At 36.6% G+C, this 16,019-nt stretch overlaps 1 protein-coding gene across 1 annotated transcript in view; it reads right to left on the reverse strand.

Annotated features, from left to right (window-relative positions):
• The window catches only part of LOC123657389 (insulin receptor-like), a 91,250-nt gene that overhangs the window by 28,979 nt on the left and 46,252 nt on the right, over positions 1-16,019 (reverse strand). The window contains exons 2-7 of the mRNA XM_045592944.1: positions 9,287-9,461; positions 7,099-7,210; positions 6,877-7,011; positions 2,657-2,798; positions 1,202-1,380; positions 119-253 (exon numbers count right to left, since the gene is read on the reverse strand). Coding sequence (XP_045448900.1) covers positions 119-253; positions 1,202-1,380; positions 2,657-2,798; positions 6,877-7,011; positions 7,099-7,210; positions 9,287-9,461 — 878 coding nt within the window. The remainder of the gene's footprint in view (positions 1-118; positions 254-1,201; positions 1,381-2,656; positions 2,799-6,876; positions 7,012-7,098; positions 7,211-9,286; positions 9,462-16,019) is intronic.

Consider the following 16,019-nt stretch of genomic DNA (forward strand, 5'->3'; position numbering starts at 1 on the left):
GCCACAAAGCAGTGCTGTGACCGTTACACCAACGCGACTCGTGTACGCATGTGGTATGAGTAATTAGTAAATTAAGTGTCCCACCAATGCCCGCAAAGAGGTTAGGATACGAACTCACCTCCATGTACCCGGTGGGGCAGACGTAGAGGCAGAGGTTGCGCAGGATCTTGTAGGCGCGGATGTTGGGGGTCGCGTCGCCCTGCGGCGGCAGCGTGTTGCGGCACTCCTGCTCCGTCACGCAGCGCCGCGACAACTGAACAACACATTCATTGAACCACGTGTACGTATCTAACTAATAGTTGCAAGGTAGTCAAATCTAGTAGCCGAAAAGAATAGCCGGTTTGGCAGTTGACATTTGGTTAAAAAGGTCGGAACTATATTATTAAGGATTTTGTGCCTTAGTATATCGTATACGATAAAAATTTCGCTCGCTCGCGAATTGTGCTTTGGGGTGCGAGGGTCCTGAACAAAATTAAAAGCGTTACAAAGCCGAGCAAGCCGGACACCGTTTAATTTGAGTGAATACGTATTCTATCTGGCAACCCTTTATCTAACCAGTGAATTAGCAGAAAAAAAGACTCCAATCAATCTTCTGTTCCTTTAACGACACTTTTTTCATCACTCATCATCACTTCAACATATTGCAGTCCACTGCTGGACATAGATCTCCACAAGTTTGAGCCGAAAATGCCGTGAGCTCATATTGCCATGTGTTATTTTTTTCAAGCTAGCACTAATTTTGTTTATATATACTTTATTGTACGCATAGAAACAATTATTTTTCAGAAGTGATCATGCACGAAAGGCATGCCGATATTTAGCAATACCAAAAGAAGTCAACGCAAATAGAGCAAAAAAATATTGGGAAGCTTTTTTATCCAGTAAAGCCAAGAAAGCTATAAAAGAGCTTATCAAAAAATTTCGGCAAAAATCCCAATAACAACTACATCAACAATTGTACTGTTCTTTTGTTCTGCTTGATTTTACACTAATATCGGCTCGCTTATTGCCTCGCACCACCTCCACACTCTCCACCGGGTGATACTCTACTGCCACATAATACATCCACCACCCGCGTCTATGTTATACTACAGTGCTCGGCCTAGTAAATATATACAAACTGTATTCACATATATCTGACTGGAACACAGTGATTTATTACAAATCGTTTGTTAAAACACTACACAAATCAGATGTCCACCTCATAAGTGTTGGCAGGACATCGTTCCATGCAGGTGCGCTCCTTGCCGTAACCGAAGGAGAAGTTGGCGCAGACGTGGCAGTCACTGGCTAGTGGACCGTCGCAGCCGCCCACGCACGCCGGGTGGCAGCACTCGCCCGACGCCATACACGCGTGGTTGCCGCATTTTGATGGGCAATCTGTGCGACAAATTCAGTTGTTTACAATTCTATAAATGAGTGTTTTAATAGTGGTCACCTAGTGTTCGAAATTCGAACATAATTAATATAAATTGTATGTTTGAACATTAAGGTTTAAATGAATTTATTATGGTTATCTTTGACATTCAGTAAAGAGAAACAATATTCGCTTCGCTTCAGCCTGTAATATCCCACTACTCGGCATAGGCCTCTTTCCCCATGTAGGAGAAGGATCATAGCTTAATCCACCACGCTGCTCCAATGCGGGTTGGTGGATATATTCCCTACTATGAGTAACGATCGCTATCAAGTATACATGATAACAAACCGACGGCTTAACGTGCTCTTCGAGGCACGGTGGGGAGACCCACAAGGACTGAACAAACACCCAGACCGCGGCAAACACCTGTATGGCCAATACAAATGTTTGTCATGTGCGGGGATCGAACCCGCAACCGCCAGCGCAACAGGTACAATCTATGGCTGTGACCGTTGCGCCAACGCGGCGTCAACAATATTCATCTTTAATCTATTCTCAATTTGACATCAGACTTTACCAATAAACAAAAGAGTATAACAAGAGAGTAATTATATATATACATATATGCGTGTGTGTGTCAAGAACATGGTAGTATGTGCATTTTTTTTTTATTAATTTTATTTATTTTTTCTTTTTTTAATACTTTGCATATTTTACGCATAATTAAAAAAAAAATATTAGCATTCTGCACTCCTTCTATATATAAACTATAAGTGTAAGAAATTACATACTCCTCCGTCCGCGCAATTGTCGTAAAACGGGGTATAAAGTTTTTGCATCACGTATTAAATTATTTCGGTTATACGAAACTAAATGAATTAAGTATTTGTATACAATAAAAAATCTAGTCTGGTGACGAGATTGCAAGCTACTGTTCATAGTAGCATTAGTTCATGTTTCCTTGAAACGGCCAGGGTTGTATTTACTATTACTACAATTTTGCAGTTTAGCGGTTAGCGTGATGAGTGACTTATGGACGCTTTTAACCCTTAACGAGCCCTCCTCCAGATCAATCTCTCCTCCTTACTTAGTTTTTATCTTTATAATCCAAAAATACATTTTCATCAATCTTATGAGGCACATATAACTTCAATTAACATGAGGTGTCTAACCTTTCTATAAAAACCAGTTCCCTTTTCTTTCAAAATGTTTCGATTGACTTTTACCTAAAATGAGCTTATACACATAAGAGTAAGTTCACGACTAGTTTAAGTATAATTTGAATTTATAGCATACCTCTTTTCTGACAGTGTTTGTCATCCCAGCAAAGGAGTCGTCCCATGAAGTCAGCCGGACATTGTAGGTGTAGCTGCCTGTGGTCTTCCATACGACTTTGAGCGTTGGGACACAATCCACAAAGTCGAGTGTCATAGTTCGACTAATAAAAAAAAACAGAAAAGTTGAAGTTAGTGGAGCCTTTCCTAGCCGAAACATATCATTTTGTGGCGGTGAGGAGATCCCGGAGGGAGTCTCCTACGTGGGAGGAGCTCGCACGCATGCAGAGGCTGGCGCAGGATACCCTGTTGCAGCGATGGACGGAGGACCTAGCCTCGCCAGTCCCCGGGCAGTGGACGGTGGACACAGTGAAGCCGGTCCTCCGGAAGTGGGTGAGGCGGCGGTTCGGGCCGCTGACCTTCCGTCTGGTGCAGATACTTTCCGGACATGGGTGCTTCGGTAAGTACCTGCACCAAATCGCGAGACGGGAGACGACTCCAGCCTGCCACGAGTGTGGAGTGCCAGAAGATATGGCGCTCCACACGCTGGAGGTGTGCGCCGCTTTCAGCGGTTCTCGGACTGGATCTCTCGCTGCCGAGTGTCGTAAACCCCATGCTTGACAGCGAGAGATCGAGGCAGGCGGCGGTCTCCTTCTGCGAAGAGGTAATGACGCAGAAGGAGACTGCGGATCGGGCCAGAGAGGAGGACGCCTGTGCTGGCCCACTCCGTCGCAGACGTACAGGGGCAAGGAGGAGACGCCCCCCCCCCCCCCCCCGTAATAGTGGGGTCGCCGGCCAATAGTTGAGGGACTTCGGCCGGCCGGACGACACGACCCCACACGTCTGAGGGGTGGCCTTGTTGTGAGCGAGGCAACACCACCATTGTGCCGGGGCCCAGAGGCTTTGCCCGGGCCTACCGTCGGGACGAGGTGGTGAATGCTAGCGCGACCCCATCTCGCCCCACCTAGGCGGACGACTGCTCACACGTGGTAGTGGTAGTGGAGCCTTTGATCAAAATAAAATTTTGACAAAATAAAATTATATTTTATAACTGAGGTCAAAAAAGTTCTCCATTGATTTATTTTCTATGTGTATCTTCGATTATGTATCAAGTTAAAATATTGATTCTAAATTAGTAGGGGATCGTACATTGAAATCATCATGATACTTTTAAAACTCGATGAGCTGGTGAACGGAACTCTTCGATAAATGAATTCAGGTCGTTCGTGATCAAAACATTCGATTTAAAAGTAACATTTTTGCCTAATAATAACAGTGGAATGCGATTATACTTTTAAATTTAAAAATATTTTATTTGATCCGTTAAAATTATATTATTATCTTCAAAAACTAAAAATTTTAATTGAAAAATTATGTTAGAAAATAGAGCGTTAGCTTACAAAGGAAATAATATGGCCTTCAAAATCAGCGTAAAATAAGTAAGAATTCCGTACTTTCACTACGGAAGTCGCAATATAATGTTTATATAAATAAAACAAGCAACATAAATAACTATTATCAACATTTTAAAGTATTTATGTTCCATAAAAGTTATGATGTCATTGTTTGTGCCATTACTTCTAATTACTCCGTGGTCCGATAAGCCCGCAGTATGCAACCGTTGTTATTTTATCAATGGATACTAAAAACAAAAATTTAAGCAATTCTGGTAATAAAATAAAATATAATAATGGTAAGGAATGTAACACACAAATATTTTATACCTAAAGCGGAAGTAATAACAATCCCACGGTCTCCGTCCGAAACTAGTTTTGTAAGGAACTTTATATATTTTATACGCGGTATATTGGCCGATAACCGCAACACCGTGGTCGCTACATACCATACCACTCAGATGCCGTACCGGTGTGTATTGCACATAACATAACGTAAACAGGCTATATTGAAGCTTCGAACCTTACATTCTAACTGTACAAAGTAAAAAAAAAAAATCGTACAACATCGAAAGATTGATAAATAATTGATAGACTACTTTCTAATTTTCTAGGAATGCGATCGTTGAGCCATCGATATATGTTTATTTGTTAATATACTTTCATATTCATAATAAGCATACGGATATGGCAGTTACATTTGCACATACACAAAGGTTGTCTGGAAGAAATCGCTCTTAGCGATAAGACCGCCTTTGTACATCTTTCTTTTCATGTATCACTTTTGTTGTAATGTTTCTTTGTGGTGTACAATAAAGAGTATTTATTATTATTATTACATTATACGACTTGCTTTATTCTAATTACTTTCTAGCTATTATTAAATTCATTGTGATTTTATATTAATACTAGCTGCTGCCCGCGACGTCGTCTGCGTGAACGCTATAACAGCACCAAAAATACCTACGATTATACTTTTTATAATAATATTCAATTTACCCGTTTCTTCTTTACATTTCTTATCTACAGAAAAATCTCATAGATGGCGCTGCTTTAAAATTGTCTTGTATATTCATTTAATTGTGTTTATCGGCTTAGTTACTTATATTGCGTGATTTTTATAGTATGAAGCTAGCTTATATAGCATGGTTATTAACATAATAACAACAACATTCAAATATGCGTCGTTAGATTACACATTGTTACAGAATGCGTTGAGGAAATAAAGGTTCACTGCTCGTTCCTGGTAGGTGATAGCATGATAATATGTAGCCTATATGTTGACCCGACTTCTTAATAATATTCGTGCCAAATTTGAAGTAAGTCCATGCGGTACTTTTTGAGTTCATCCCGGACATACATACACACAAAACAAACAGACAAAAATTCTAAAAATTATATTTTTGACTTCGGTATCGATTGCAGATCACACCCCAAGTATTCTTTTAAAAAAATATTCAATGTACAGTTTTGACTTTCCTACCATTTTATTATATGTATTGATATCATAAATACAATAAAGTTATGTCTAACAACTAAGTCATACCGAGACCAGTATCGGTCAATGGTACCCTTCTCGAAGTTGTTCAGGATTATATTTACCTAGGCCATACTATCCAACTAGGCCGCAACAACTTCGAAAAGGAGGCCGACAGAAGGATTCGGTAAGGCTGGGCGGCGTTTGGCAGGCTTCGTCGAGTCTTCCCTTCGAAGACTCCGCAATGCTTGAAGACAAAAGTCTTCGAGCGAGTCCTGCCTGTGTTAACATACGGAGCGGAGACGTGGACACTGACGCAGGGACTGGTCCACAAATTTAAAGTCGCTCAACGTGCAATGGAACAGGCTATGCTTGGGGTTTCTCTCAAAGATAGGATTAGAAATGAGACTATCAGTGAGAGATCGAAAGTAACCGACATAGCACGTAGAATTAGCCAGTTGAAGTGACAGTGGGCTGGTCATCTGTGTCGCAGGACTGATGGCCGTTGAAGTAGACGGGTCCTGGAGTGGAGACCGCGTCTTGGCAGACGCAGTCTGGGACGTCCTCCGACCCGTTGGACCGACGATCTACGTATGATTGCCGGTGTAGGCTGGATGAGGATTGCGGAAAACCGGGATGTCTGGCGCGAACTTAGGGAGGTCTATGTCCAGCAGTAGACTGCCAGAGGCTAAAGTGATGATGAAATACAAGAGCTAAGATAGTCCAGTAAAGTTAATCAGCCAGAGGATACCTCGTGAATGGGCATCACAGTTATGGTACCGTGTTTAAATCCGGGTGGCACTGTTCAGGTGTTCTTGTTATAAAATTTAATTTTAAATCTCATCGGAAAGGAACAGATCGTACGTAAAAACACAGTGCACTATCCTTTCCTGTTCTTACATGAAGGTGCGGTATTTCAAAATTTATAAATATTTCGTAAAAGTTTACAAAATTAAATAATTCGTTGTATTGCTAGTAATTGTGTATTTCATATGGAATGGAGAAGCCAAATGAATGAATGAATAAAGAAGACGTTGTGGAGGCTAAAATGTTTATTACAAACTTTCTATGTCAGTCAATCATCTTTCGTGGAAAAAAATACAGTCAGTCACGTGTAGATTAATCGTTAACATCCTTTGCCATCATTATGTAAAATACATAATAATTTGTTATCATTTTCATAACAACTCGATTTATTTATTTTTTCTAATTTTTTGCAGTTTTTCATAGCATGCAATGTCAATTTTACAAAACATTCGCCTGTTTTTTTTTGTGTTACATACTACATTAATACTTCGCTTGGTACTATAAAATAAAGCTGAATAAAATTATATACGTTAACAAAACTGAATATAACTCTGCAAAACTTACTCTTATAACATTATTCTCAGATCCCTCAACATTGATGCGAGACCAGTCGATAGTATTGGCGTAACACAGGTGGTCGTTATTCTGAATACGGACTGCGCCTCTCTCTATCCTCGAAAGAGAACGAAGACCCAAAGACTGTGAAACAAAATAAAAGCTATTATTTTAAGACTATAATTTAAAACGTATCTCGTTAAATTATAAATATATTCTATTAGGGTTTACCTCAAGCCCTTCATTATCAAAAATAACGAGAGCGAAATCTTTAAACAGCTGCAGGCCTCGTATTACAGACAAGTTCGGAAACAAATCTCCGAGGTTACGCACACCCTTCAGTCTGAAAACAAAGCAAATTACATCGTAACACAAAACAATAATATTATTAATTGTATAAGGGGTAGGTTAGGGTGCCTGCCACGAGTGTGGAGCGCCAGAAGATACGGCGCTCCACACGCTGGAGGCGTGCGCCATTGGGAACCGCAGCGGCGCACGCTTTCAGCGGTTCTCGGACGGGATCTCTCGCTGCCGAGTGTCGTAAAGGCCATGCTTGACAGCGAGAGATCGTGGCAGGCGGTGGTCTCCTTCTGCGAAGAGGTAATGACGCAGAAGGAGACCGCGGAGCGGGCCAGAGAGGAAGACGCCTCTGCTGGCCCACTCCGGCGCAGACGTACGGGAGCAAGGAGAAGGCGGTTTGCCCACCTCCTCCCCCCCTCGTAATAGTGGGGTCGGCGACCGATAGTCGGGGGACTTCGGCCGGCCGGACGACACGACCCCATACGTCTGAGGGGTGGCCTTCTTGTGAGCGAGGCCACCCCACCATCATGCCGGGGCCCGGAAGCTTTGTCCGGGCCCACCGCTGAGGCGAGGTGGCGAATGCTAGCGCGACCCCTCTCGCCCCACCCAGGCGGATGACTGCTAACACGTGGTGGTTTTTAGTCAGTAGGAGTCTGACATAACCCTCTGGCGCCCCCGCGCTGGAGGGTATCCATGATGGATTTTCCCCACGTAAAAAAAAAAAAAAAAAAAAGGCTGGACATATCCTGCTCAAAATTTGGAGCACCCCGACTGGTGAAGTACACCTAGTTGTATATATATATATATATATATATATATGTGTGTGTGTGTGTGTGTGTAATAAGGTATAGTACAGCTTATTGCGGTAGGTGTTATCTTAGATTTATAAATACAAGTGTTGGACTCCAAATGCATTCTTTCAAATGGAGGCGTATAGTCAAAGTAACATTTAAAAAAGCTTTACTCGCAACTTCGTTTGCGTGGTAGATTTTATTTGGATGCCGTTATAAAACAACGAGTATTTTTTTAACAGCGTGATTCTGAATCCGTGGAAATTAGGGGATAACAAATATATGACCTCATTTATCTTATTTTAGCCGTTCCAGAGACAGATTTACAGATATAACTATAGATATATAATTAATCACTTAATAAAACGATGGCTGCTGGCGCAGTTTGTAGTGACTCTGCTTTCTGCTCCGGGTTTGTGGGTCCGATTCCCACCCTGAGTCTGGGTGTAATATATATACTAATTTATATATGTATTATTTATATGTATGTTTATCGAAAAAAAGTAGCTATACCAGTCGGCTGTTATCTATAACACAAGCTACATCCTAACGTAATAATCCTAACGTATACGTAACGTATACGTAACGTATACATCCTAAAGTAAGCAACTTAATAAGTTGCTTACTTTAGGAACAGATGACCGTGTGTGTATGTTGCAAATATTTACTTATTTAAATTAAAAAAATAACTATAAAAACAAAACAGAAAACAAAATAATTTTTTTGGTATGCAGAATGTACTTAGTATTTTAATATTATTTTCTTTGTTAGTGTTAATGTTTCTATAATTTAAACTTTTTTGTGATTTTAGTGTAGTAAACAGAAAAAATAACGCGATTTTTGCCGCGTAACTCCCAATTTCAGGGGAATCCTGGGATAAAAAGCAGCTATAAAACCTCCTATTCTATCATTCAGTGAAAGACCCATAAAAATCGGTTCGGCCGGCCGTTCCGAAGATTAGCCTGGACAAACAGAAAACAGATAGACACACAAAAATTTTAAAATCATTTGTTTGTGTTTTAGTTTCGTGTAAATATCTACATGCACTTGAAAAAAAACCAGTTGTTTTGAAATCACGGGCACACTACAATTTTTATTTATATGTATAGATAAATAATTACTTATTCTTCTGTCACAAGTTTCATTCTCAAAAAAAATTATATATTAGTAGATTTACATAATGTCCGCACAAAGGCAAATGCGTTTTTTTACGTATTGAAAAAAAAAACATAAAAGTCGTTGAACTCCATTATTTTTTTAGATAGCATGCATTTTAAAGAAATGATAATAACATTTGTTTAAATACATTATATCCTAACAATACATACCTGTATATTAGTATGTAGTCGGTGACTTCTCTAAGCTCTGGAAAAGTGAGATTTTCGAACGCGGAAGGATTAGCACGTTCGATGAGCACGATGCTAAGATGGCCCTCTATCACTCGGCACTGGCGAAGTTTCTCCATGTACTCAGGATTATTCCTTATGTCTATTGAGTGACATACTGTAACAAGAAATTATTTCTATTACAATACTTGATGCGATAATTGCGTTTGCTGGCAAACAAAAAAAAACCGACTTAAATTACATCGACAAGTAATACAACGTAGGTAGACGAAAAAAAAGGCAAATAAATACGCATTATCAAAGAATACTCCAAAAGTTGTAATCAGATCTCGATGAAATTTAAATGTGACCACATCATAAACATCAGCTTTCGATTAAATTAAAAATTATTAAAATCGGTACACTCAGTAAAAAGTTATGCGGATTTTCAAGAGTTTCCCTCAATTTCTCTGGGATCCCATCATCAAATTCTGGTTTCCTTATCATGGTACCAAACTAGGGATATCTACTTTCCAACAAAAAAAGAATTATCAAAATCGGTATATCCAGTAAAAAGTTATGGGTACTTAATGCGATAATTGTGTTTGCTGGCAAACAAAAAAAAAAACCGACTTAAATTACATCGACAAGTAATACAACGTAGGTCGACGAAAAAAGCGTCAAGTTAAAACGCATTATTAGATATAACTCGAAAAGTAGTAGTTAGATCTCAAATAAATTTAAATGGGACCAAATGACATACACCGCCTTTCGATTAAATTTTTTTTTGTCGAAATCGGTTCACCCAGTCAAAAGTTCTGATGTAACTTACATAAAAAAAGACAGTCGAATTGAGAACCTCCTCCTTTTTTGGAAGTCGGTTAAAAAGAGTAAAACGCTAAGTCTTGAGGAAATTATCTATTAACTGTTTAGTATAAACGAGAATTTTAAGGGAACCATTTTACGAGAAGATCCAGAAATGTTCGTAAATACATTTTTTTTTTGTATATTGTACTTCTTTACAAAAAACGCAAGTAATTATATTTGACAATTATTATTTACGTTTACACGTCTTAGATTCATTGCAAAATATATGACGATAAAACGAGTTATAATAAATTGCCGAATCTTAATAATATATATATATATAAATCTCGTGTCACAATGTTTGTCCTCAATGGACTCCTAAACTACTTAACCGATTTTAGTCAAATTTGCACACCGTATGCAGTTTGATCCAACTTAAAAGATAGGCTATATTTTATTTTGATATATTATGTTATTATTATATTTCAGAAAAAAATAAGGTGATACGAAGTTCGCCAGGTCAGCTAGTAAATCTATAAATTAATACGTGAAGCAAAAACGTTTGTTGTTTTACGAAAATTGAGTGGACGGAGGAGTATAAAATTTCGCAAACTTATAGGTTATATAGAGAAGGAGAATGATATTATTATTTTTTAAATTATGCATGAAAATATAATAAATCAATAAAAAACATTACACACAATACCATATATTTGACACACACGCATATTTTTCTCTTTTGCTGATTGTCAGTCTGTAGTCAAATTGAATTTTTTTTAAAGTTCTTTATTTTCATAACTATTTGGTTTTCTTTAATTTAAATTTTAAATACGACCACTAGTAATTATAAATACGTAACTAAAACATGATTGGTATACAAATATTTTTATTTTTAAGAATCTGTTTGATTGATTATAGAGGTTTAACTACTAATTAAGGCTTAATTTTTAATTTATTAAATGCTTTTGTAATATTAATATACTACTATGTAGTTGATTCAGTAATATATATAGGTGTTTTTTTTATAATCACGCTGATATCTTATTCGTATTAATAAATATGTAAGGATAAATTTTTTTTTAATTTAGGCCTTTTTTATCGTTCTTTGAAACAATAAAACCTCGTTACACATAGTTATAAAGTTCAAAATTTATACAAATAAATAAAATTGGAGTGTCTGTTTGTAATAATAAAATAACCGCTTTTTACTAAATGCTATGGATGTATACACGGTACATATACCAAAATAACATTTTTTACAATTTTTGTCTGTCTGTCTGTCTGTTTGTTCCGGCTAATCTATGAAACGGCTAAAGCGATTTTGACGAGACTTTCACTGGCAGATAGCTGATGTAATAAAGAGTAACTTAGGCTACTTTTATTATAGAAATTTATTTATTCTATAACTCTGCGAACTGAACAATAACTTATTTTTTTTAAGGTCCACGCGGACGTTAGTCGCGGGCACATATTATTTAAATAAATTTTAATAGGTAACAGGTTTTATAACTTTGTTATTTCACAAAAACAGAATGTAATCTGTACATACAAAAAAAAAAAAACAATATGCCGCCCTGCCACTGTACGTAAACTACGGAAAAATTACTGCTTAGATTTTAGTTCAAAATTACTTTTATTTTTTACATCCCTTTTTCATTACATTGTTAGTACTGTAGTCATTAGTAGCTATTTCAGTCGTTGTCAATATAATTAACAACGCTCGTAGTCGGTTATCAAGCAGTAGATATAAATTAAGAACAACGTTTGAAATAACAAATGTTATATTAATTTTGATATAAGGTAATTGTTTACTTAATTATTGTTTTTATTACTTCATACTGCTACTTCTACGCAACGGATTTTGATGCGTTTTTTTAATAGATATGGTGATTCAAGAGGAAGGTTTATATGTATTATACATGCATAATAATTATGGTAGTGAAACACTGATAATTTTAGAGGTTTTTTCTAATGTATCTTTTGTTGTAGAAATGTTTAGTATCAGCATTGCACCCGTGCAAAGCCGGGGCGGATTGGCAGTATGATATATTAGAAAGATCTTTCTAATCTTGTTTCCGGTTAGAAAACAACACTAAATAAGAATGATTAATATCAATAAGTATTAATTTACTTGTTATTGTTTCCGCAGCGCGTTCGTTATTCGCTAATGGATTCCCTCCCGGGTAGCAATTCCGGAGATATATTAGAAATATTTCTTAGTTAACAAATATTGATAGGAATATCTTATTATTACACATTTTTAATACATATATGTAATTTTTTGTAGTTAATAATGAAATTAATAAATAATAACTACGTTTCCAATAAATAAATAAATATAATTTTATTTATACTTGTACTTGTTACTAAAAAGTAGATATAGGGTAAAACCGGGATATATGCCGCAGTGTGATAGATGCCTCGTTCTAAAAATAACTACATAGTTAGTCCAGAATTTGAAAAGTTTGATTTTTTATTAATGAGGCATCTATCACACTGCGGCATATATATGTTGCAGTCAAAACTCTTAACCAGTCAAAAGCACTATTGACTAGCAAAATCAGTCAGAAGTACTTTTGACCGTTTGCTTTAGTCAATAATACTTTTGACTAAAATAACAGTTAAAAGTACTTTTGCCCAATGGAGCTGGTTAAAAGTACTTTTGACTAAATGATTCCGTCAAAAGTGGTTTTGAATGGTTGCATCAGTCAAAACTCTTAAAAAGTTAAGACAAACGCACATATAAACTTTTATATTATTCATTATTAGTGGAGAACGTGCTGATATTAGAACAAAAATGAGTAACTACGAAAAGAAAGAAGGCTTTTTGCAAAGAATTTTAGCGATGGAAGATATGAAAGATAGTCATTTCAATGTGATGACAAATTAAAAATTTGAAAAAATTGCAATGGATGTGGAAGACGCGAAATTTAATGAAAAGGAAACATCATTACAGTACAGTAGACTACAACGCTTTAACACATTGAAGTTTGTGGTATAAAAAAATTAGTTACAAACACAGAACCTGTCAAATATTTTTGCCGGCTGAGGAAATCTACGACATTATTGATGCTGCTCATATTTCTATAGGGCATGGTGGTCGCGATAGACTTACGAATGAAACGACAAAAAAGTACGCTAATGTTACAAAAGAAATGATTAATATATATTTATCAATGTGCGAAGTATACCAAAGGAAGAAAAGCAAGAAAAGGATGGGTCAGGTTTAGAAACCGATCCTGCACACTGAAATGAACTGCCGCTGCCAAGTCGATCTGATTGACATGCAGTCGCAAGAAGATCGCGGGCATAAATTTATTATGGTTTATCAGGATCTTTTGACTAAATTTATTCACATCTAACGAGTTAATAGTGCTTTTGACTGACGCTTTTTTACAGTTAAAACTACTTTTGACGGAGAGCGTCAGTCAAAAGTATTTTTAACCGCGAATTTGCAGTCAAAAGTACTAATAACCAATAATTTTCAGTCAAAACCACTTTTGACCAACTTGTCCAGTCAAAAGTACTTTTGACTGATTTCGCTAGTCAATAGTACTTTTGACTGGTTAAGAGTTCTGACTGCAACATATATATGTATGTATAAGTAGGAGCAGGACTCGATCGGATCTCAGCGGCGAACTGTATGGTCACGTCAAAAATTTATAAGTTAATATTTGCCATTTTATAACTTTATAAATAGTTATATTTTTAATTAAAATTCGTGATGATTTAAAGTCGCAGACAGTTCAGTGGAGAAAGTGTTATATGATGGGCTGCTAAAAGTTTTGAAGGAAAGACAGAAATAAAATTCATCTCTGGACAAATGAATAGTACCTATAAGCTATATGTAAAACTGATCGACGAACAGTTAGCCAACTATGGAGCCCAAATTGGAAGCCAGAATTATATTTTTCAGCAAGACAATGCTGCTGTTCATACTGCACAACTCGTTAAGACTATTTTTCAGAACACCATATTCAAATTTTAAAGTGGCCAGCTTGCTTGATATGAATATTATTGAACATTGTTGGGGTAAGCTAGCACGTGCTGTGTACTCCAATGGGAAACACTGTGACCACACTATAGTGTTGTCGCGCCGTTTAAGTGGTGTAGCGGTACGATCTGACACGGAAGTCGGAACCCATAAGTAAATACGCAACCTATAAGTAAACAATAGCTGTCTCTTTCTAACATTGACATGAATGTCTTGACTAACCGTGTTCATTCGTAGAATCGAAAAGCTAAAAAAATATTTTTAGTAAGAGTTATTATAAAAAATGTGTATTGTGCTAAAAGTTTGTCGCGGAATGTAGGTAGTAAAATTAAGTCAGAAAAAATGAAAATTTAATTTTAATGTAGCGTTATTAGTTTTTAACGTCAGTACAAAAAATAACTGAAACAAACGTAAATGTTCATATTATTTTAATTGCGCAGTTTTATATTGTGGTGTAACTTAATGATATTATAGATAGAATATACTCTGTTGTATACCACTTTGATGAGATTTACATTAATAATTATTGAAATAAAATAAATATAGTAATATACAAAGGCTTAAAAAATAGTCTTATCGCAGTAGTGATCACTTCCAGTCAACATTTAAATAGAGGAAAACATGTAAAGCAAGAGGCTTTGAAATAGACAGACCGAAGACGGGCAGCAGCGTCTTTGGTGTGACAAAGCCAGCCCTGCGGTCACCAACCCGCCTGCTGCTGACTCTGTGACTATAGGCAACACACATGAGTTCACGCCATTTTTGGCGGGAACTTGTCGAGGCCTATGTCGAGCAGTGGACTGCGATAGGGTGAAGTGATGATGATGTAAAAAAAGAGTAGGTTATACATATTCTAAAATATTTTATTTAAAAAGACCTCTATAAATCTAAGTTTTAGAGTATCACGTATAGGAAGTTTCCGTTTGGCACATCGGGGAGCTTGGACAGATGCCTGGTTTCATAAAAATTATATAACTTTTAATAATAAGTACAACACTATCTTAAGCTGCCTCGTTTTATCATACTCAATATCTCTGGAAAATAAAACAGCACAACAATCGTTAGACATGCTAGTTACCCACCATCCTCATTCAGATAAGCATAATTAACATTAACTTTAATAGGAGGTACGTAACTACCTAGTAGCCAACATTAAGTTAAATAGTGTAAATATAGGTAAAGTAGTTTTATTAATTTAGAAACATAATTATTATTTTGAAATAAAAGCTTAATTGTTTTATTTGGTTCTAATTAGCTAATATTTTAGCTACATAGATGAGAGATAGATACAAGGTCACTCTACTGCGTAGTTGGACATGTCGGAGGTTAGTTAGTACGCACTACGCATTACGCACAGAAAAGGAAACAGGATTTCGGACGCAGTTCATGTACTGCGCATGTGTGGTAAAAGCGCTGGAGGTTGTAAGAACATGGCGGCTTTTGTAAACAATAGAAAATAAGGAAGTATACTTTACAGTATTTTATACTGTTAATACACAATAGTTTGTTCTGTTGCAACAGTAAAATAAAATTTTGTGACTTAGGTATTTTAAATACTGAACTAATAGATTGCCTTCCAATCATTAATAGTAATTATATATATATAAGCGAAAGGTCACTCACTCATCACGAAATCTCCGAAACTAGAACACCTACAAACTTGAAAGGAGATGGGGACTTTTGGGCCAAAATGTAATGAGTAGAGATATGGTTTAAAAAATTGGTCATATTTTTTATTTTAAAATATAAAATATCAGCTCAATTCTGAATCTGGAAGCGGAGAAAATTAAGAAAGATAGTTTTCATCAAATTATTTGGGTATCGATTCAATTATAATCGATTACAGAATTCAAAAAGAAAATGTTTGCACTAGTTAATTAACTCAAGATATACAAACAAGATGCACATTTAAAGCTGTAAACAATAATGTGCATT

The sequence above is a fragment of the Melitaea cinxia genome, chromosome 1 (assembly GCF_905220565.1).
Source record: "Melitaea cinxia chromosome 1, ilMelCinx1.1, whole genome shotgun sequence".
Classification (NCBI taxonomy): domain Eukaryota; kingdom Metazoa; phylum Arthropoda; class Insecta; order Lepidoptera; family Nymphalidae; genus Melitaea; species Melitaea cinxia.